The sequence below is a fragment of the Saccopteryx leptura genome, chromosome 2, assembly GCF_036850995.1.
Source record: "Saccopteryx leptura isolate mSacLep1 chromosome 2, mSacLep1_pri_phased_curated, whole genome shotgun sequence".
Classification (NCBI taxonomy): Eukaryota; Metazoa; Chordata; class Mammalia; order Chiroptera; family Emballonuridae; genus Saccopteryx; species Saccopteryx leptura.
Window position 1 is genome coordinate 263,010,161 of NC_089504.1, and position 22,591 is coordinate 263,032,751.

At 40.0% G+C, this 22,591-nt stretch overlaps 1 protein-coding gene across 2 annotated transcripts in view; it reads left to right on the forward strand.

Annotated features, from left to right (window-relative positions):
- TDRD5 (tudor domain containing 5) overlaps positions 1–22,591 on the forward strand; it is a 54,483-nt gene that overhangs the window by 4,916 nt on the left and 26,976 nt on the right. For both annotated transcript variants that reach the window (XM_066366035.1, XM_066366036.1), the window contains exons 5-11: positions 2,196–2,279; positions 5,700–5,756; positions 10,388–10,541; positions 15,744–15,952; positions 17,734–17,954; positions 20,542–20,754; positions 21,475–21,541. In XM_066366035.1, the coding sequence (XP_066222132.1) occupies positions 2,196–2,279; positions 5,700–5,756; positions 10,388–10,541; positions 15,744–15,952; positions 17,734–17,954; positions 20,542–20,754; positions 21,475–21,541 (1,005 nt within the window). The remainder of the gene's footprint in view (positions 1–2,195; positions 2,280–5,699; positions 5,757–10,387; positions 10,542–15,743; positions 15,953–17,733; positions 17,955–20,541; positions 20,755–21,474; positions 21,542–22,591) is intronic.

Here is a 22,591-nt window from a genome sequence, read left to right on the forward strand (position 1 = left end):
TTAGAGCTGAGAATAAGCATATAGATATTAAATTCAAGACATAAAAGTACCTTATTTCTATAACTTAAAAAAAATTAGCTTTTTTATCACTTCTTGGCCCTTTGACTAAAATCAAGTGTAAAAAAAAAATAGCTTTAGTAACTTAGTTTACATACAATAAAATCTGCCCATTTTGAATGGCCAGTTTGAGTTTTGATAAAATGTAATCTAGTCATGTAATAAGCATCAAAATCAAGAAATAGTACAGTTTCATCATCCCCCAAAAGTTTCTTCATGCCACTTTGTAGTGGATCTCTTTCCCCAGCTACAGCCACAGACAACCACTGCTTTTTATGTTTTAACGTTCCAAGACTTTCATAAAAGTGGAATTAAATAACATCTAGCCTTTTGTGTGTAGTTTCTCTAACTTAGCATGATGCTTTTGAGACTCATCCAGTATGTATCAGTTGTATGTTCCTTTTTCTGCTGAGTGTCATGACACTATGGATATACCTCAGTTTGTTATCCATTCCCCATTAGATGATATTTGGGTTGTTTCCTGTTTGTGGTATTCTGAATAAATCTGCTATGAACATTTGCATACCTTTTGTATGAAGGTAGACTTTGTTTCTCTTGGGTAAATACCTAGGAGTAGGATTGCTGAGGCATACATTAAGCACATGTTTAAGTATAGAAGAAATTGCTAAACTATTTTCCAAATTGGCTGTACAGTTTTACTTTCTCATGAGCTGCACTGCATCTTTGTTAACATTTTTTTTTTAATTCAGTGAGAGGAGGGGAGGCAGACACAGACTCCCGCATGTGCACCAACAGGGATCTACCTGGAAAGCCCACTAGGGGGTGATGCTCTGCCCACCTGGGGTGTTGCTATGTGAGCTCTCTCCCCTTTCCCTCTATTTTTAGGCGTGGACCTTGCTTCTGAACTTGGAATGCATCAGATAGCAACTCTCTCCACTTTCTGACCCCACATTCACAGAGCCTTTCTGTATCTCCACTGGTCCTTCCTCCATTGCTTTTTCAGCAGAAGAGCTTTTCCTTTCTGCCCTTGAGAGCCACGCCTTCCACCAGAGCCCTGGCTCACACTGAATTCTGCCTCCTGGGACCTTCCACCACCCCACCTCTTCCCTGCATTAGGTGCTCACTAAATATGTGTTTGATAGCCTGACCGGGCGGTGGCACAGTGGATAGAGCGTTGGACTGGCATGCGGAAGACCCAGGTTCAAGACCCCGAGGTCGCTAGCTTGAGTGAGGGCTCATCTGGTTTGAGCAAAAGCTCACCAGCTTGAGCCAAGGTTGCTGGCTCTAGCAAGGGGTTACTCGGTCTGCTGAAGGCCCGCGGTCAAGGCACGTATGAGAAAGCAATCAATGAACAATTAAGGTGTTGCAGTGCGCAACGAAAAACTAATGATTGATGCTTCTCATCTCTCCATTCCTGTCTGTCTGTCCCTGTCTAATCCTCTCTCTGCCTCTCTGTCTCTGTAAAAAAAAAAAAATGTTTGATAAACATTTTTATAAAGGGAAGAAAATTAGTATCCAGATTTCTTTCTAGGTAAGATTATGGGATTGAGCAATTGAAGACTTTAGAATATAATTGTTATAGAGAATGTCAATTGTCCTGGAAAATTTCAGAATGTGTTATAAAGATTTCTTTTACAGTATTCTAATTGTATTTTTTTTTTTGTATCTTTCTGAAGCTGGAAACGGGGAGGCAGTCAGACAGACTCCCACATGTGCCCGACCGGGATCCACCCGGCACGCCCACCAGGGGGCGATGCTCTGCCCCTCCGGGGCGTCGCTCTGTTACGACCAGAGCCATTCTAGCGCCTGAGGCAGAGGCCATGGAGCCATCCCCAGTGCCCCGGCCATCTTTGCTCCAATGGAGCCTCAGCTGCGGGAGGGGAAGAGAGAGACAGGAGAGGGGGAGGGGTGGAGAAGCAGATGGGCGCTTCTCCTGTGTGTCCTGGCCGGGAATTGAACCTGGGACTTCCGCACGCCAGGCCGATGCTCTACCACTGAGCCAACTGGCCAGGGCCTAATTGTATTTTATATGTATGAATTGTTACAGTGCCCACTGAGAACAGTTTATTATCCATTTGATTGAGATACATTTCCTTGGATATTTTCTTTGCATACTCTTCAGATTTATCTTTAATTTTCTTTTTTGGACTGTAACTTTTTTTTTTTTTTTTTACTAGTTGGAGAACACCTTTAAGTCAGTTATTTCACAAGTTGGGCCTGGTGGGACTATCAATCCAGAACTGAAACATAAGATAAAATTTGTAAGTATTTTCTGTTTCTGGGAAATCAAATAATACTTGATTATACATTTAGGTATCATTTGTGGTTAAATTTAATCTGCCTGTGATATTTATTAGTTTTATATTTATGCCCTATCTTTTCAAACATATTACAAATGGAGTGACTATTCCTTTCAGATCAGAAAAAACAGTAAATAAATAACACACTTAAAATTTTTTTAAATTATTTAGAACATGTAAGTTCCTTCATAAATGTGCTCTTTTTTTTCCCCTCACCCCAATAATTTACTGTCAAGATATTTCCAATATCAGTTTTATATACAGTGTGTCCATAAAGTCATGGTGCACTTTTGACTGGTCACAGGAAAGCAACAAAAGACAATAGAAATGTGAAATCTGCACCAAATAAAAGGAAAACTCTCCCAGTTTCATACCTATTCAGTGCAGTTCAATGTGGGCTCACGCACATATTTTTTAGTGCTCCTTAGGTAGCTATCCCGTATAGCCTCTACAGACTCGTCACTGACTGATGGCCTACCAGAACGGGGTTTCTCCACCAAACTGCAGGTTTCCTTCAACTGCTTATCCCACCGAGTAATGTTATTCCTATGTGGTGGCGCTTTGTTATAAACGCGCCGATATTCACGTTGCACTTTGGTCACGGATTCGAATTTAGCGAGCCACAGAACACACTGAACTTTCCTCTGTACCATCCACATCTCGACTGGCATGGCCGTGGGCTGCTCCACTGTATACACGGTGTTACGTCATCATCTGTGCATGCGCACATACTGCCACATCATCCTACCGAAACTGGGAGGGTTTTCCTTTTATTTGGTGCAGATTTCACATTTCTGTTGTCTTTTGTTGCTTTCCTGTGACTGGTCTAAAGTGCACCATGACTTTACAGACACACTGTATATTTATGTCAAGTAATATTTTAAATTGTGTATGGTATCCCACTGTATCAATGAACAATATTTCACTTACGAGATTTATTATTGATTAACATTTACATTATTTCTAGCCTTGCTATTAAAAAATACTCTGGTCTTTGAACATTAGACGTGGAATTGACAGAGGTGTTGTTTTGATAAATACTAGTAAATTGCCCTCTAAAAGGTTTGAACAGATTTTCATTCCTACTTTTGACAGTGAAATGTTACTATCCAATTATGTTGTTTTAACTTATAGCTCTTGGTTTTTAAATTGAGCATTTTTCCATATGCTTAGAAGCCATTTATATTTATGTGAACTACTTCTTTATGTCCTTGGCCTGCTTTACTGTTTCTCCTTATTAATTTGTAAAAGCTCTTGGACTTTTATGCATAGGGCCAAAGGACAGGTAAACTTAAAATTTTGGTGGGAGCTGTTAATTGTAATTTGAATAATTAGAGTGCCATTATGGCTGACTGCTTTATATAATATTTATGTATGTTGTGTTTTTACTGGGAGAAACACAGAAATGTTTGTGCATTCGGACCCTGTCTTCTTGTTTAGACATTTTGTTCAATATGACTTTTCTATGGTAACAAAATATTAGAGAAATATTAAGCATTCATTGGTAATGGATTGGTTAAATTATCTACCCAAACTGGAGAATAACATGTGGCTCATTAGAAACTTTATTTATATCTCAATAAATTTACATGGAAGTATTTTCTTGACATACTGTTTGGACTTTAAAAACAGATTATATAGAGGCCCTGGCTGGTTGGCTCAGCGGTAGAGCGTCGGACTGGCGTGCGGGAGACTGAGGTTCGATTCCCGGCCAGGGCACATAGGAGAAGCGCCCATTTGCTTCTCCACCCCCCTCCTCCTTCCTCTCTGTCTCTCTCTTCCCCTCCCGCAGCCAAGGCTCCATTGGAGCAAAGATGGCCCGGGCGCTGGGGATGGCTCCTTGGCCTCTGCCCCAGGTGCTAGAGTGGCTCTGGTCGCGGCAGAGTGACGCCCCGGAGGGGCAGAGCATCGCCCCCTGGTGGGCAGAGCCTCGCCCCTGGTGGGCGTGCCAGGTGGATCCTGGTCGGGTGCATGCGGGAGTCTGTCTGACTGTCTCTCCCCGTTTCCAGCTTCAGAAAAATACAAACAAACAAACAAACAAAAAAACCCAGATTATATAGAGTGTGACATATTCAGTGTTCTTTCATGTAAAATCATGAATAATGTGAATATGTTTGTGCATAAATTAGTTTCTTTTTTTTTTTTAATTAAGTGAGAGGCAGGGAGGCAGAAAGACAGACTCCTTCCTGCATGCACCTCAACCAGGATTCACCCAGCAAGCCCCCTACTGGGGTGATGCTCTGCCTATCTGGGACCACTGCTCTGTTGCTCGGCATCCGAGCTATTTTAGTGCCTGAGGTGAGGTGATGGAGCCATTCTCAGTGCCTGGGACCAAATTTGCTGGAACCATTCCAGCCATGGATGCAGTGGGGGAGGGGAGAAAGAGAAGAAGGAGGAGTGAAGAAGCAGATGGTCTTTCTCCTGTGTGTCCTGCCTGGTAATCGAACCTGGGACTTCTACACACTGGGCCGATGCTCTATCACTGAGCCAACTAGCCGGGGCTTAAATTGGTTTCTGGAATGCAGCAACAACTCTCAGGGTCATGAAATTTTGGAATATTTTTTTACTTTATATTTTTCTGAAACTTGAATTAGAATTCTAAATAAAATATATAATATCTTGACAAATCTAGGAAAATGCAAAGCTTTTTATACTTTATTGCGGTAATGTGAATCCACTTCTAGGAATTTATCCTAAGAAATAATTGGACAGTATGCAAGATGTAAGTTTGAGGGTAATCATTGCAATGTTTGTGATGATGAAAAATAGGAAATAGCCCTAGGGAACTGAGTAAACAAATTGAAGTATATTCAATATTTGAAAACTTCAGTTAGTAAACATGTTAATCCATATTTGCTGACATGGTAGGGTGTCTATGATATATTTAAAAACTGGTTAAATAATTATGTATTTTTATATTAAATATAGTAGTTTTATATGTACGTGGACCACAATGGCTACTAACGGGGTATTTTCTCTGTGCTTAACTGTATTTTCCAAAGTTTTCTACACTGTCCATTATATTTCTTTTTTACCATTGAAAATGCTTGAAATTATGCTATATATTTTTTTTAGCATTTTTTAAAATGTGAGATAAAGCTAAATTTGTTAGCAGAACTGAAGAACTATAGGAATTTCTAGGGAGCTGTGGCATTGCGGTGTTGTTAAAGAATGATTTCTCAACTCTGGAAATGTTGGAAGTCACGGCTTCTATGTTTTTTAAAACTGGAAACAGATTTAAAAATATTGTGACTTCATTCACTCAATACCATTGTTTTTATCTTTGTTACTATTTAAGTTTATACTGTCCTATTTTGATATCTTATCACCCAGCATTCCAGTGGTATCTATTTATATTCTATTTCACTTTCTATTTGTTAGGTTGTGTCCAAGTTTCCAGAGGGTTTGCTTATTTCTCAGCTGCTTAGGGAGTTTGAAGTAAGTGTTTCCTTTTTCACCAACCATGTTCTTTTTTATGACTTATGTTTTCCATAATAGATTTTTTTTTTTTTGTATTTTTCTGAAGTTGGAAACGGGAGAGGCAGTCAGACTCCTGCATGTGCCCGATCGGGATCCACCTGGCATGCCCACCAGGGGCGATGCTCTGCCCATCTGGAGTGTCGCTCTGTTGCAACCAGAGCCATTCTAGCGCCTGAGGCAGAGGCCACAAAGCCATCCTCAGCGCCTAGGCCAACCTTGCTCCAATGGAGCCTTGGCTGCTGGAGGGGAAGAGAGAGACAGAGAGGAAGGAGAGGGGGAGGGATGGAGAAACAGATGGGCGCTTCTCCTGTGTGCCCTGGCCAGGAGTCAAACCCAGGACTCCTGCACGCCAGGCCAATGCTATACCACTGAGCCAACCGGCCAGGGCCATAATAGATATTTTGTTACTGTTCCTTGGATCCTCCAAGCCTTTGCTCTAGGACTTAAACATCTTGTTTTGCATTTTGAAGTCTTGTCTTTTCTTCTTTTTTAGTGAGAGGAGGGGAGGCTGAGAGACATGAGCCCTGACTGGGATCCACCCCGGAAGCTCAGTAAGGGGCGATGTTCTGCCCATCTGGGGCCATTGCTCTGTTGCAACTGAAGCCGTTTTTTAGCGCTTGAGGCAGAGGCTATGGAGCCATCCTCAGCACCTAGGGCTGACTCACTTGAGCCAATGGAGCCATGGCTACAGGATGTGGGGGGTGGAGAGAAAAAAGGAGGAGAGAAGGGGAGGAGGATGGAGAGGCAGATGATCGCTTCTCCTGTGTGCCCTGACTGGGAATCAAACCCAGGACATCTATACACGCCAGGCCAACACTCTGCCACTGAGCCAGCTGGCTAGGGCCATCTTTTCTTTACTAAATAATCCTAAATAAATACTTCATGATGGATAGAAAAGATATTCTTACCACTTATTGTTATATTATTAGAATAAAAGTTATTTTTAATGTCTGATAATACCAAGTGTCAAGAGTGGATGTGAGAAACAACAGTACTTCTACACTGCTTGTGGGACAAAACACTTTTGGAGAGCATTTGTACCAAGTAAAGCAGGAGATAATGCACCCCACTGATCCACAGCTCCACTTCTACGCATGCACTTAGTGAAACTGACACATGTGCACATTGCAGCATAGTAAAAAACTGGAAACATGGAAACACGTTACATGGTCATCAATAGGAGAATGGATAGATTGGAATTGACATTTACACAGTGGAATAATATGTGGTAGACAAAATAGTTTAACTAGATTTGTTCTGAAACATCATTTTTGGAACCATCATGTTTGGTGAAAAAAATGTATAGTGAAAAAAGTCAAGTTGGCAGAATGATAATTCAGATACGGCCATATCTCCAATTTTTTAAAATGGCTAAGATTTATCCATATGTTAGCTGTATGCCACACTCTGTTCTGAATATCTTGCATATAGTAATCCATTTGATTTCCTTTTTTTTTCCTTTTTTTTTTTCAGAGAGAGGGATAGACAGGGACAGACAGACAAGAACGGAGAGATGAGAAGCATCAATCATTAGTTTCTCGTTGCGCATTGCAACACCTTAGTTGTTCATTGATTGCTTTCTCATATGTGCCTTGACTGCGGGCCTTCAGCAGACCGAGAAACCCCTTGCTCGAGCCAGTGACCTTGGGTCCAAGCTGGTGAGCTTTTGCTCAAACCAGATGAGCCCGCGCTCAAGCTGGCGACCTCGGGGTCTCTGACCTGGGTCCTCGGCATCCCAGTCCAATGCTCTAGCCACTCACTGTGCCACCACCTGGTCAGGCTGATTTTCACAATAGACTGAGGCATGGAGAAGTAACTTGCCTCAGGGTCAGATAGCTAGTATGGATGGAATCAGGATTTGAACCCCAAGCAGCCTGGCTTCAGAATCCTACCTCTTAACTACCATGCCATAAAATGGCCATATATTTGCAGATATAAACACAGATATTACATGATGCTATAGCATAATGGTTAAGATACACTACTTCTTTGCTATTTTATGGATGATATGTAAAGTCATGATAACATTAACTAATTTTATAGAACTTTGTGAAGTTTAAATGACTTAGAAATAAAGTATTTAGAACAGTGCCTGCCACATACTAGTTGTTCAATGAATGTTAAAAGAAGAAAACTTAGGGAAAATATGCATCATACCTCAGAAAGTGATGGAGAAGATTTAAATTCACATTGTTTTAAAGAAATGTATATTTTAGAGCCACAAAGTAGACCCATGGGAGAAGTTAAAACAAAGGCCCTTGATGTTTTTTGGGTTAACAAGTAGGGTCACTTGTCTAATAATGAAATTACAGAATAAAGTCTGTAATAGAATATGATTTAATTATCACAAAATATATAGGTAAAATCAACCTCTTACAGCTCTGACACCAGAGAAACCAGATAGCAAAACCAGAAATCCACAGACAATATTTATGATACAATTAAGTAATATAAATTGCACAAGAAACTGGTGATAACGATTACCTCCAGGGACGTGATCTAGCGGATGAGAGTGGGATGGAGACTGTTTTTGCTGTATACCTTTTGTTATAATATTATAATATTATTTTAGAGACTTTTGAGACTTCTGAGTATCACTTATTCAAATAATAATTTATATTTTAAAAGACCTTTGAAAACTAGCCTTTTATTCAATGGGATTGCATATTCATAGTACTAGTCACTTACAGACAAGGTAGAGAAACCATTAAAGTAACTGAAGAACATAAAAGGGAAAGAAACCATAGTATGTACATATGTAATGTCCAAAAAAGTAGAGGTAGTAAGTCTAACTCACCACCACCCTTCCCGTGTCCTCTACCAACTCTTTATCTCTTGGGATATTCATAATTGGCTGTAGATATAATATTGATGACCCTTTTAAATCATGATCTGGCTGATAGTAGGCCCCTAGTTTTACAGATGTCCTGGAAAAAGTCGTAATTAGTGGATTCTCAGAATATCACACAAACAATGAGGTACGCACTATAACAGTCCTGTCCTCGATCAGGGATCAGCCTTTTTAAACTTTTTTTTAAAGATTCTATTTATTTATTTATGGAAAGAGGGGAGAGAGAGAAGAAGATGGGGGAGAAGCAGGAAGTATCTACTCGTAATAGTTGCTTCCTATATGTACCTTGACCTGGCAAGCCCAGGGGTTTGAACTGGCAACCTCAGCATTCCAGGTCAGCGTTTTATCCACTGCGCCACCACAGCTCAGGCTAGGGATCATTTCTTTTAGAGTGTGCCTTCTGTGTTCCTGTCCATATTCTTCAAGGTAATCAGTTGAAGCAAGGATTTCCTACTAACACCTAGGCAGAGGAAGAGAGCAGTAATTATGATGAGCTCAACTGCTTTAACCTTGGCTAGGGAGACAGAAGTCTCATTAAGAATTTGGACATTTTAATGGGAGGTCTGATTAACAAGAGCAAACTTACCAATTCACTATGCAGCTTAAACCAAACATGGTGTGGGTGAACAGGAGGGCGTGCCCTGTCCAGGGTGTAGTCTTGCGGCTCTCAGAGGTATTGCAAAGGTTGTCCAGCTTGGGGTCTCCAAAGAGCAGGAATGAGTTGAACTGCCCCTGGGCAATTCGACCCAACCACACCTCAGCCATGGGCAACTACCTGGGCTGGTACCAAAGCAAAGCCAATGGCTACAGCCATCCACCCAGATGTGCAGGTTCCCACTCGCCCTTCACCAGCAGACTAGGGACCAGTGCCGAATCCCTGACACCCAGCTGAAGCGCTGTGTACGGACTCAACCCCCTCCCACCATACCGCCTGGCCGGGACTGTGCCAGAGACTGGAGGGCAGTGATGCCCCAAGCTTGGAGGTGCTTCCCCAGCCAGCTACACTTGCACGGGGCGGGATGTTTCTGGTCATCAGAAGAGTGTCCTGAAGATACTCTATATCCAATAAGAGCGGAAGCGAATGCTCACATCCCCCTATGCATCCAGAGCCCCATGACTATCAAAATTGTGCTCCTCAGAGTAGAATGAGCCTCTACACATGTCCACCCGCCCTGACCCCTGTACCAATGAGACCATGCTGATGGCTCTCAGCCAGTGCAAGAAAGGAAAAAGGAAGTTTGACAAACTTTTCTGAAGTGAAATCCCAACACCAAGACAGGGATCCAGAGCACGGACCATCTGCCTTCAAGCCCATATGGTGTAAGGGAGTGATCCTTTCTCTTGTGTCCAGGCTTGGGCCTCTGGTCCTGGTGCAGCAGCGTGGAGGGGACACTGCAGCCACCCTCCCTGAGCCTTTCCTGTCTGCCACCCATCCTCTTGCAAAGACACCACCAGCCCAGTGTTAAAAATGAGAGATAAAAAGTTCTAATTTTTACTTGAATTCACCATGTGACCTGAAAGGACTTGAACATTGGCCTACAAGATTTATAGTGAGGGTTGATAGTTCTCTTGGTTTATATTATACTTGTACTGTAATACCTGCATTCACTGGTCCTTACAAATTCAGCCTGGCTAAGTCCAATTTAAAGCACTGTCCAAGGGTATCTGTATCTATTCTATTTCTGTTATCTAACATTGCTGTTTAATGTTATTCCTGGGCGGGGGTTTTTTTGGACAGGTAATTTTTAAAGAGCAACTTTCACCAAAAAAATTAGGCTTCTTAAATGTGATAGAACTTGTTGGAGCTCTTAGTGACATTCTCCATGTGGAGTTCAGAGAAGGAGAGCAAGACTTACTGGTGTTTGATGCTGACAGGAAATCTCCACCACGTGGTAAGTTGAATTACAGTATGAAGCAAACCTGATTTTTGTAAGGACGGAAAAAGAAAGCATTTGGTTATGTAAGAGTCTTTGTTTTAACCAAACAGATCACACACATTAACCTTGAAAATGTTTTATATGTAATGACCTTATTCCTGGTGATATTTGTTGTAATAAGACTAAACCTGTGTTATTATTAAAGACCATACGAATTTTTTAAATTCACGTTCTTCACTGTCCAGATTTTTGGATGATTCTGAGAAAGTCAGTTTTCTGAAATGGTGATCTGATGGGGGAAGCACTAGTTAGGCCTTAACTCTGCATCTAAAGCTGTTTAGAAACACATGGAGATTCAGAATAAAAGGGTGTGTATTGGGTTCCAGCACTTACGATTCTTTTTTAAATACACTTTTTATTTTGGGATAATTTTAGGTTTACAGAAATGTTGCAGAGATATTACAGAGTTCCTATAATACCCTTCATCCAATTTCTCCTAATAGTAACATCTCACATATTATTTATTAAAACTAAGCATTAACATTGGTTCATTACTATTAACTACACTCCAGATTTTATTCTGATTTTACCAGTATTGCTCTTTTTCTGTTTCTGAATCCACTCTAGGATACCACAATAAAATTAGGGCACTTGATTTGGGGGGGAGGGGTGGCTTATTTTTTCCTTTTGAAATTCTTATTGAACCTGAACAGGCGGTGATGCAGTGGATAGAGCATCGGACTGGGATGCGGAGGACCCAGGTTCGAGACCCCGAGCTCGCCAGCTTGAGCGTGGGCTCATCTGGCTTGAGCAAAAAGCTTACTAGCTTGGACTCAAGGTCGCTGGCTCGAGCAAGGGGTTACTCAGTCTGCCGAAGGCCCATGGTCAAGGCACATGTGAGAAAGCAATCACAACTAAGGTGTCGCAATGAAAAACTGATGATTGATGCTTCTCATCTCTTTTCGTTCCTGTCTGTCTGTCCCTATCTATCCCTCTTTCTGACTCTGTGTCCTGTAAAAAAAAAAAGAAAAAAAATTATTGAGATTATTGTAGATTCACATACAGTTATTAAGAACTAATACAGAGCCTGACCAGGTGGTGGCACACTGGATAGAGTTTTGGATTGGGACTCAGAGGACCCAGGTTTGAAACTCCGAGGTTGCCAGTTTGAGTTGGGCTTGTCTAGTTGAGCAAAGCTCTCCAGCTCAAACCCAGTGTCACTGGCTTGAACAAGGGGTTACTCACTCTGCTATAGCCCCCCGGTCAAGGCACATATGAGAAAGCAATCAGTGAACAACTAAGGTGCTGCAACAAAGAATAGATGCTTCTCATCTCCCTTCCTGTCTGTCTCTCTTTGTCTCTGTCACATACACACAAAAAAAGAACTAATAACAGAGAGATCCTGTGTACTCTCCTCAGTTACCTCAATGGCAGTGTTTTGCCAACCAATAGTGCAATACCGTGCTTATATTTTTATAATTTCTTGCAAATGCTTATAATGGACAGCTATTTTCCCCAAAGTAGAAATGTATCTGTTGATTTTTCTGATTAAAATAACCACATTTATTCTAACAACGTCAAACAGCACAATGAATAGAAAGTTGAAAGTGAACAATGTATCTTCTGCTGCTTTAGGGTGAAAGGTTTTGAAGATATCTGTTAAATCCAGTTGATCTAGTGTGTCCCTTAATTCTGCTATGTCTTTGTTAATTTTCTTTCTTGAGGATCTATCCATTGATGTTAGTGGGGTATTGAAATCCCCTACTATTATAATATTGCTGTTGATCTCTCCCTTTACATCCATCAAAATCTGCTTTATATATTTAGGTGCTTCTATATTAGGTGCATAGATATTTATAATGGTTATCTCTTACTGTTGGATTGCTCCCTTTATCATTATGTAGTGACTTTCTTTATCCCTTACTATAGTCTTTGTTTTAAAGTCTATTTTGTCAGATGTAAGTATTGCTACCCCAGTTTTTTTTAAATTTCCATTTGCATGAAATATTTTTTTCCATCCTTTTACTTTCAGTCTATGTGTATTTTTTGTTTTGAGGTGCATCTCCTGTAGACAGCATATGTACGGGTCTTATTTTCCTTATCTATTCAGCTAACCTATATCTTTTGATTGGAGCATTTAATCCATTTACATTTAAGGTTATTGATATGTAGTTGTTTATTGCCATTTTTTTTTCTTTAAATCTATATTCCTCTTTTAATATATAAGGTCTACTGGAAAGTTCTGTCCGTTTTTGGAATAAAACAAAATACAAATTTTTCTTACTGTCAATAAACTTTATTAAATAATATAATTGCCATTATTAGTAATGATTTCTTGCCAGCTTGAGGGCAATTTATATATCCCATTTTTGAAAAATGTTTTATCTTTTGATGCGAAAAATTGAACCAGTGCTTGTTTGATATCTTCTTCATTTTTGAATTTTTTGCCCTTCAAAAAATTTTGTAAGGACAAAAACAAGTGATAGTCAGAGGGTGCTAAGTCTGGGGAATATGGTGGATGTGACAGACATGCTTCTGTAGCATTTCTTCCTTGTTGAAATTCGTAAAAATTACAGTGGCGTAAATGAACTTTATTAGTAGCCATGGGTACACTATCGCTTCACACATAAGACTAACGTGAATCAACTTTGTTTTAATTTGCTACATCAGTATGTATACATTAAGTGATAAAAATAGAGAGTTACACATGTGCCAAATAAACATGTACTTACATGTTGTAACTTGTTATGATAGAAACGGACAGAACTTTCCGGTAGACCATATATATATATATATATTTTCCCTCCTGCTTTGTTCTGTCTACACCAGGCCCCTCAACATTTCTTGCAGCATTGGTTTGGTTGTGATGAATTCTTGAATTTTTTTTGTCTGGGAAGTTTTTTATTTCTCCAATTTTAAACAATAGTCTTGCTGGATAAAGAAGTCTTGGTTGTAGGTTCTTGTTCTGCATTACTTTGAATATTTCTTGCCAGTCCCTTCTGGCTTCAAGTGTTTCTGTTGAGAAGTTGGATGTCATCCTATGGGTGTTCCTTTGTAGGTGATTGACTGTTTTTCTCTTACAACTTTTAATATTCTTTCTTTATCTCTTAGCTTTGGTATTTTGATTATAATATGTCTTGGTGTGGGTCTCTTTGGGTTCTTTTTTAATGGGGTTCTCTCTGCTTCTTGAACTTGTGTGACTCTTTCCTGCATCAATTTAGGGAAATTTTTAGCTATAATTTCTCAAAGAGCTTCTTAAGTCCTTTTTCTTTCTCTTCTCCTTCAGGAACCCCTATGATGCAGATGTTATATCTCTTCATGTTGTCACAGAGCTCTCTTAGAGTTTCCTCAGACTTTTTAATCCTCTTTTCTTTTTGCTTTTCTGCTTCTGTGCTTTCACTTATCTTGTCCTCTTAAGTCGCTGATTCGATCCTCTGCTTCATCCAGCATGCTTTTAATTCCTTCTAGTGTAGTCCTCATTTCTGATATCGTGTTTGTCATTTCTGTCTTGTTCTTCTTTATGATTTCCGTGTCCTTTTTTCTTTCTGTGTCCTTTTTGATGCTTACAATTTCTTTATTGAGGTGTTCATTAAGTCCATCCATGGTAGCTTTGAGATCCTTAAGCATCCTAACAATCATTATTTTATACCCTGCATCTGGTAATTTGATTACTTCCGATTTGTCTAAGACTTTTTCAGAGGATTTATCTTGTTGAAGCATATGACTTATGCTTCTCTGCCTTCCCATTATCTTGCAGTTGTGGTCTCCTTACCTAGTAGAGCGGCTTTGAAGTCTTGATTTTGTTTGTTTTCTTCTAAGTTTTCTTAATTTGGTGGTAATCTTGTTTGTTGATCTCAACAAGGGGCTTATTTGAAACTATATCCAGGAATGTGGTGGGTGTAACCTGGGACTCTGAAGGTATGATCTGCCAGCTTCTCCCTGGGGGCAAGGTGCTTTTTTTGCTTCAGTAGGGGGAGATGTATCTCAGATCTCCATGGAAACATGAGTTACTGCCCCTCCTCCCCACTTCCTGTTTTCAGCTGTGTCTTGTTGCTCTGATTGGAGCTGGAGAGCTTTCTGGAGGTGGGTCACCCGGAACCACTTTAGGCTTGTGCTCTGTGGAAGGATCAATCCCTCCCCCAGCTATGGCCACCTCCACAACTGGATGAGTCAGCTTCTCAGGTTATCCCATGCATTCCTCTGCCCCTCACCATTTGTTTCTCTCTCCCCACTTTCCTTTTGGAAGACAAGCCAGCCCTCTCAACACACCTCGTTCCCAGGTCCCCAGGCAAGTGGCTGTGAGCAATATTTTCTGCTCTTTTCCTTGTAATGAGAGCCCTTCTGGGCTCTCAGCCTCACCCCCCTCCCCTTCGCTCCTGGAAGCAGGGGAGCCCCACCGGGTCTCTGCACACCCTACCAGGCTCAGTGTGGCTTCTTCTTTGCTCCTTGGTTTTTGAGACCTGTTCTTGTAATCCAAAGTTGGTTTTTCACACTGGTTGTTCCTAAATTAATTTGTAATCCAGTTTGGTGGTGCGAGCTGGGAGTCTGCATCTGCCTACTCCACTGCCATCTTGGTATCTCATCTGGGTTCTGTTCTAAAGTGCCAAACTTGTGTAATAATTATACACATGTAAATTTGAACAAAATATGTGATTGGTTTGGGAATTCCTAAAAATTCAGGCATTGTATTATGGACTACTTAGTAGTCATATACACGCTACATTAAGTACCAATGAATTGTCACTGCTAAAATTGAAGAAGAAATAAATTGAAATCAGAATGTTGAAAAATAGGCCCTGGTTGAGTAGCTCAGTTGGTTAGAGCATCATCCCAAAATATCAAGGTTGCAGATTTGAACCCTGGTCTAGGCACATACAAGAATGAATTGATTAATGTATGTATAAATAAGCAGAACAACAAATCAATGTTTTTCTCTTTCTCCTCTAAAATTAATAATAATTAAAAAAGAATGTTGAGCAATAAAAAAACCTTTCACCAAAGTTTAAGAAGCCTTACCAGAATTACCCTTTTTCCCAACATAATTAAGATTTACTCTCATCTAGAACTTCTTTTATATGTCTCCAAATTGAAAAGCTCTGCACAGACTGGCTTGTATCTCTTGTTGTTTTCCTAGTGGCTGGTACATAAAATGTGCTTAGTAACAGTTATAAAAACATGTTAACAGATATACTTAGGCTACTCTATTGGTCATTTCAGATGGAGCTGTTTCATCAGTCAGAAATTCATATTTAGTTCAATCAGAGAAGAAACTAGAGGCCAAAACTTGTGTGTCCGGTCCCCCTAGACATTCATTGTCTACTGCTGCTAATAAGGAGACCACTTGGGTTTGGTCTTTTAAAAATCAGAAAGAACCAGAACAGAAGATTTACAAGAAGCCTAATCTGGTGGTGAAGCCTTTACAGCTGGTGAGTAAGGTTTACAGACTTGTGCACTGGAGGTTCAGTGTTATGGGGAGGCACTGAATGAGTGTTTCCTTAAACCAAAATTCTGGTTTAGAAAAGTCTTATTTCTGGGTAATTGATTTCTTGGAAGAACCCAGAGTTTTGGTCTGAAGTCTCCTTATGCAGCATTATTCTGATTTTCAATCTTTTTTTTTTTATTATTATAACTGGCTTTCAAGTCTCATTTAAAGTTTTCAGATGGCTTTCGAGATTTGACAGTTCTCTCCAGATAACACCTCTGATTCTCTGTCCATGATGTGGGCTTAAAACCCTGGACTGCTTTAGACCAAAGACCTGAGGAGCTTGTTGTTAGCTGTGTGGCTCAGCAGCTGCAGCCCACTGCCCTGCACCCCACTCCACCCCCCACACCCTCTTCACACCCATCCCCCCCCCGTATCCCCCTCCCAGCAAGCCACCCCCACACCCCACCCCCTGGCATGCCACTGCCCAGCACCCCATCCTCCCTCCCCTGGAACCCCATTGCCCCACCCCCTACCCCCGCCCCCAATCCACACTAATAGGCTGCTTTCATTTTTCCCCTTTATCTCTGCACACTATTTACCCTTTTTTGTTCTCCTCTCCTATTAGGTGTTGTTAATAAGAAATTAATTGCTTACTCTTCTACCCTTTATACCTGCTTTCATGGAAGGAAAACAGTTTTTTAGGAGAGCATGCTGTATTTTCTAGAGACAGTAGGAAGTCATAAAGGAAAATAATATACAGTGTGTCCGTAAAGTCATGGTGCACTTTTGACCGGTCACAGGAAAGCAACAAAAGATGATAGAAATGTGAAATCTGCATCAAATAAAAGAAAAACTCTTCTAGTTTCATACCTATTCAGTGCAGTTCGATATGGACTCATGCACAGATTTTTTAGGGCTCCTTAGGTATATAGCCTCTACAGACTCGTCACTGACTGATGGCCTACCAGAACGAGGTTTCTCCACCAAATTGCCCGTTTCCTTCAACTGCTTATCCCACCGAGTATGTTATTCCTATGTGGTAGTGCTTCGTTATAAACGCACCGATATTCACGTTGCACTTTGGTCACGGATTCGAATTTAGCGAGCCACAGAACACACTGAACTTTCCTCTGTACCATCCACATCTCGACTGGCATGGCCGTGGGCTGCTCCGCTGTACACATGGTATTACGTCATCATCTGCACACATGCTGCCACCTCATCCTACAGAAACTGGGAGGGTTTTCCTTTTATTTGGTGCAGATTTCACATTTCTGTTGTCTTTTGTTGCTTTCCTGTGACTGGTCTAAAGTGCACCATGACTTTAAGGACACACTGTATTTTAGAATCAGTGTTTGAGAAACCCTATTCTTTATTGCAAGACTAGTCTGAAATTTAATCCATTCTCTCAAGTTGCCTTTGTCAGTAAGGTTGATTAGGGTGAGACTATATCTCAGTTCAGCCTGTTTGAAGTACCATGTTTTTCATTGGGTAGGTATATAACACATTTTTAACTCATTACCTAATATCATAAAGCAGTAGTTTAATGTTTTAACATAGGTAAGGATCAGCTAGGGGATTTTTAAAATACATATTTATGGCCCACTTCCAGGTATTCTGAATTAGTAAATGTGGAATAATGCTTGAGAATCTTTATTTTTATAATTTCCTAGGTGATTCTGATAAAGGTGACTCATGAAATATACTTTAAAAAATGTTGACATAGATTGTGAAATGTCACCCAAAAGTTTATGATGGCTTCTTTGATTTTTTAATTTGTAGCAAGTAGAAATTGACAAATCACAGCTCAACCTGGCAATGGCAAATTATGATATCCCACCAGATGCTGTACAGGACAAGAAATTATGCAGACTGCCACCATTAGATACCAGTACCCTTGTGGGAGTCTTTGTGGAATACATCATCTCTCCTAGCCAATTCTACATCCGCATTTATAGCAGAGATTCATCAGAGTTACTTGAAGACATGATGATTGAAATGCGGTAGGAGTTTCTTTTTGGTTTTAGATTTTATTTATTCATTTTTAGAGAAAGAAGTGGGAGGGGGGAGCAGAAAGCATCAACTCCCATATGTACCTTGACCAGGCAAGTCCAGGGTTTTGATCCAGCGACCTCAGCGTTCCAGGTCAACGCCTTATCCACTGCGCCACCACAGGTCAAGTGGTAGGAGTCTGTTTTCAATGTATTTTTCATGTAACTCATTCTAAAATCAGGTCTCAAACATTTTGATCTCAGGACTCTTTTTTTTTTTTCTTTTTAACTTGTGTCAAGGGCTCTTAATAGATTGCAGCGAGGGAGCTGCTCTGCTACATACGAAACCCCTACCCAGAAGCACGTTGTCTACGAATGGTTTAGCACCAAGTTTTCCACGAACATGCGTAGCCTGAGAAGCGAGGAGGCGGCCCCCTTTCCAGCCGCACCCCGTTTCCCAGGACGAGGGGCTCTCCGCACTGGGCCCCAGTCCCTACGCACGGCGGGGTACGCCGCACCACACAGGAGCGCGTGTGGCGGCCCACTGGCGGGGACGGCGGGGACGCGCTATCCGAGGCCAACCGAGGCTCCGCTGCGCTGCCGTATCGTTCGGCCTGGGCGAGATTCTGACTTGGAGGCGTTCAGTCATAATCCCACAGATGGTAGCTTCGCTCCATTGGCTCCTCAGCCAAGCACTGATCTCTTTAAGGACTCTTAAAAATTGAGGACCCAAGAGAGCTTTTGTTTATTGATATTTATCATATAGAAATTAAAACTGAAAAATTTAAATGTCATTTAGTTAAAAATAATGGTAAACCCATTTGTGTGAATATCAATAATGTTTTTATGAAAATAACCTTTTTTGGGAATTAGAACCTGGCTCTTTTTTACATTTTTGCAGATCTTTTTAATATCTGACTTAATAGGAGCAAGTTGGATTTTAATATCTGCTTCTGTCTTTAGTGTCTTAAGATAAGTTGTTTTGGTTGAAGTATATGAATATATCTGCTCTCACCCAAGTACATAGTTGGGAGAATGAGTATTTTAATGGCCTTTTTAAAAATTGTGAATATTCTCCGATAGTAAAACCAAACTTGATAAGGTGATAGCTTGTTGAGATTAATTGCACTGTGGAATTTGAACTTTTTATATTCAACTGTGTGGTCTGTCTTTGCACTTTGAATGGATCCAGGACTGGCTGTGGAAATGCTCCAGTGCAAAATTATGCAAGGCTCTTGGTTTAAAAATTATTAAGAGGCTCAAGACAGTAATGGCAGAATACTAAAGTAGTCACAGGGCTCCGCGTGGACTCAATGAAATGAACCCTGAGTGAATCTTTTACGCCATCTATGATTTTAAAACATCATGCATTGCTCATTTGGAAAATGCTGGTTCATTGAGTTATGTAGATCCTCCAAATGTTGACACATTTTATCACATAATACAGTATAAAAAATGCATTCATTAATATCTCACTAATCTCAAGCTCATGGTGGTGGGTACACCATTGCCAAAATTCTAAAGCTTTGGATTTTATCATTGACAGCAGATACTGTCAATGTTTTCCTTGAAGTGAGAAGCTCACTTTATTTTTGAAAAACTGTTTGTCAAATGCCCATGTCTGAATAATCATAGTTATTAAGTGGTCCTTCCAGGCAAAAATAATGTTCCATGAAAATAATGTCTAGTTTGTCCTCCATGTAAAAATACTGGTCCACCAACAAATAGGGAAGTAATGTCACCACTGGGTGAGGTTGGGAGGGCAGTGACTTGGTGTGGAACTGGGAGACTTGGGAAGAGCTAGAGTGTGAACACTGTGGGAAGGGATTTTGACTTGTTCTGTAGACAGTGAGGAACATCTGAAGGTTTTAAGAAAGAAAGAACATCAACAAGTTTGTATTTTAGAAGGATAACCCTAGTTGCAGTGTGGAGGATGGATGGAATTAAGGGAGAAGTTCTATTAATAGGTTGGTGTTAGAGTGAGAGTGGATCGGAAGAGCAAAAGTGGATAGAAATGAGCAAAGTATAATTTTCAGGTCTTGGTGACAAGATTGGAGTTGAGAAGGATAAAGAGTAAAGGAAAATATGAAAACTATACTGACTTTAGAGATTAGGTAGGTTTGAGGTGGGTTGGAAGTTAGAAGTTTGTACTTAGTGCATCTAAGTACAATGAAATAGTGAATTGGCAGTGTTGAGTGGATAACATTAGGATTAGTTTAGCCACTGTTACAAAGACATAACTTAGCCATGGTAGCATAAAGATAAAAGTTTATTTCTTCTTCCCATAACAGTCCATGGATAAGCAACACACACTGATAGGGTAGCTCTAGGTTTTAGGGACAGAGGTGTTTTCTGTTTTGCTGCCCCAGACAAAGTATTGGCCATCCACATGGTCCAGGATTTAGTTCACCACCAGATTCACAAGGTCTTCATTCCAGCCAGTGAAAAAGGGAAAAAAATAAAGTAGGGGAGGGAGTCAGAAGCATCCCCTTTCCTTTGAAAGACGTAAGGTGGAATTTTCATACTTAAAAAAAAAATTGTGGTAAAATATACATTAATTCACCATCTTAATCATGCACACTTTACTTTTTCTCCACAGGCGCTGTTACTCTAATCAGCTAGTTTCTGATCGATATGCCATGCCAGAATATTTTATCCAACCAGGACATCTCTGTTGTGTAAGGATTTCAGAGGATAAGTGGTGGTATCGGGTCATTATCCATCGAGTTCTCGGGAAACAGGAAGTTGAAGTGTTCTACCCAGACTTCGGGAACATTGGAACTGTTCAGAAGTCCTCCCTCAGGTTCCTCAAGTGAGTTAACAGATTTAATAAAGACAACTTAAGTTTTGGATCATAGAGCTGAGGCCCTACGGGGTTAGGATCTCTCTTTGTTTTCTCTTGCTTTCTTCCCTCTGTCCTTCTCTCTTTACCATCATCCCTCTTTTTTCTTAGTGCAGACTTGGCAAAAACTAGTTTCAGAGTAGTGTTATAATCTCTTGTCTGTCCTTTGACATGAGTGTGAATCTGAATGGACCATGAGACTAAATTTCAACCTCTTATTAAGAAAATGCTTCTTTGGGTTATGCTAAAAGTTGCATTTATATAGCATGAAGCTTATGTTCTTCCTACCTATATTTTAACTGCATGGTTTTCAAAAACAACTGTATTTTATCATTTTATTTCTTAGATTGCTTTAAAGTGTAAGACATTAATTTAAAAATGTATGAATAGTCCTGGCGGGATAGCTCAGTTGTTAGAGCGTTGTCCTGATACACCAAGGTTGTGGGTTCGATCCCCAGTCAGGGCACATACAATGAATGCATAAATAAATGGAACAACAAATTGATGTTTCTCTCTCTCTCTCTCTCCCCTACCCCTTCCTCTCTCTCTAAAAAAAATCAATAAATAGAAAATGCATAAATAAAATACTTTGAAATGATGTGAATAGCTAAAATCAAGAAATGGATTAGAAATTTCATAACAATCAGTTTAAAATGATTAAATACTCACATATTTGATTATCTATTGCAGGTGCTGCTACACAAAGCTTCCAGCTCAGGCTATCCCTTGTTCTTTGGCTTGGGTGAGACCAGCAGAGGTATGTTTGCTTCTTTCCCACTTTATCAGAAACACTTGATGCCAGTAACAGTTCTAGGTTATCAGGATAGAAAGAAAAACAAAACATGGAATGAGCCCTCAAAGAAATCATAGTAGATGGTATGAAAGACAGACATATAGACAAAAATAATTGTACTATTTCATATTTGCTATAGAGATTTTTGCTGTGTATAATAGAGGTATACAAAGAAGAATGCACATCTCTGTTCAAGGTAGTTGGCAAAGGCCCCATAATAGAGGTTGCATTTGAGTGGAACTTTGAAGGAAGATTGAGACTGTAACTGGACAAAAAAGAGAAGATATCCCAGGCAGAATGAAAGTAGCAGAAAACATCTCAAATCTGATAAGTTTGAAGTGGTTCTGTTTGGCTATATAATAAAGATGAACTGGAGTTGGTGCATGGAAATGATGTCAGGGAAATAGTCAGGAATGTAAGGTGAGATCCACATTCATGTTCAAGAATCTGGACGTTGTCTTTTAGATGCTGGGGAGCAGCTATAGGGTGTACACAGGGAACTGCCACTATCAATCTGTGTTTTTTAAAGAATTTTTTAGTAACATCATTGTGGGGGATGACTATAGTGGGATGAAGTAGGAGGCATTTTATTTATGTAGTTAGGCACCTAATTTTATGTTTTTCCCTCAGGGCTCTTAATTATACATGTCATACACATTTATTATACCCTATTTGTCTGCTTAACCTAACGTATCAGTTCCTTATATATACATAGATTTTTTTTTTTTAGAAAAAAAATTTTTAATCTGAAAAGCACAGTAAAGAGGAAAGAAAAAAACATTACCTATAATTCTACCACTCAAACACATTAAATATAGAAATTTGAATTGTGTTTCTTTCAGTTTAGCTTATTGGTTGTTGGGGGTGACGATTTTTGTAGGCTCTTGATGGTTTCATAAAATAGTAATCCTATTTCATATTTTGCATTTTCACTCAGTATTACAGCATAAATATATTCATATTATCATAGTTCTCAATTTTAATAAATTCATAGTAATCTATTAGGTAAATGTG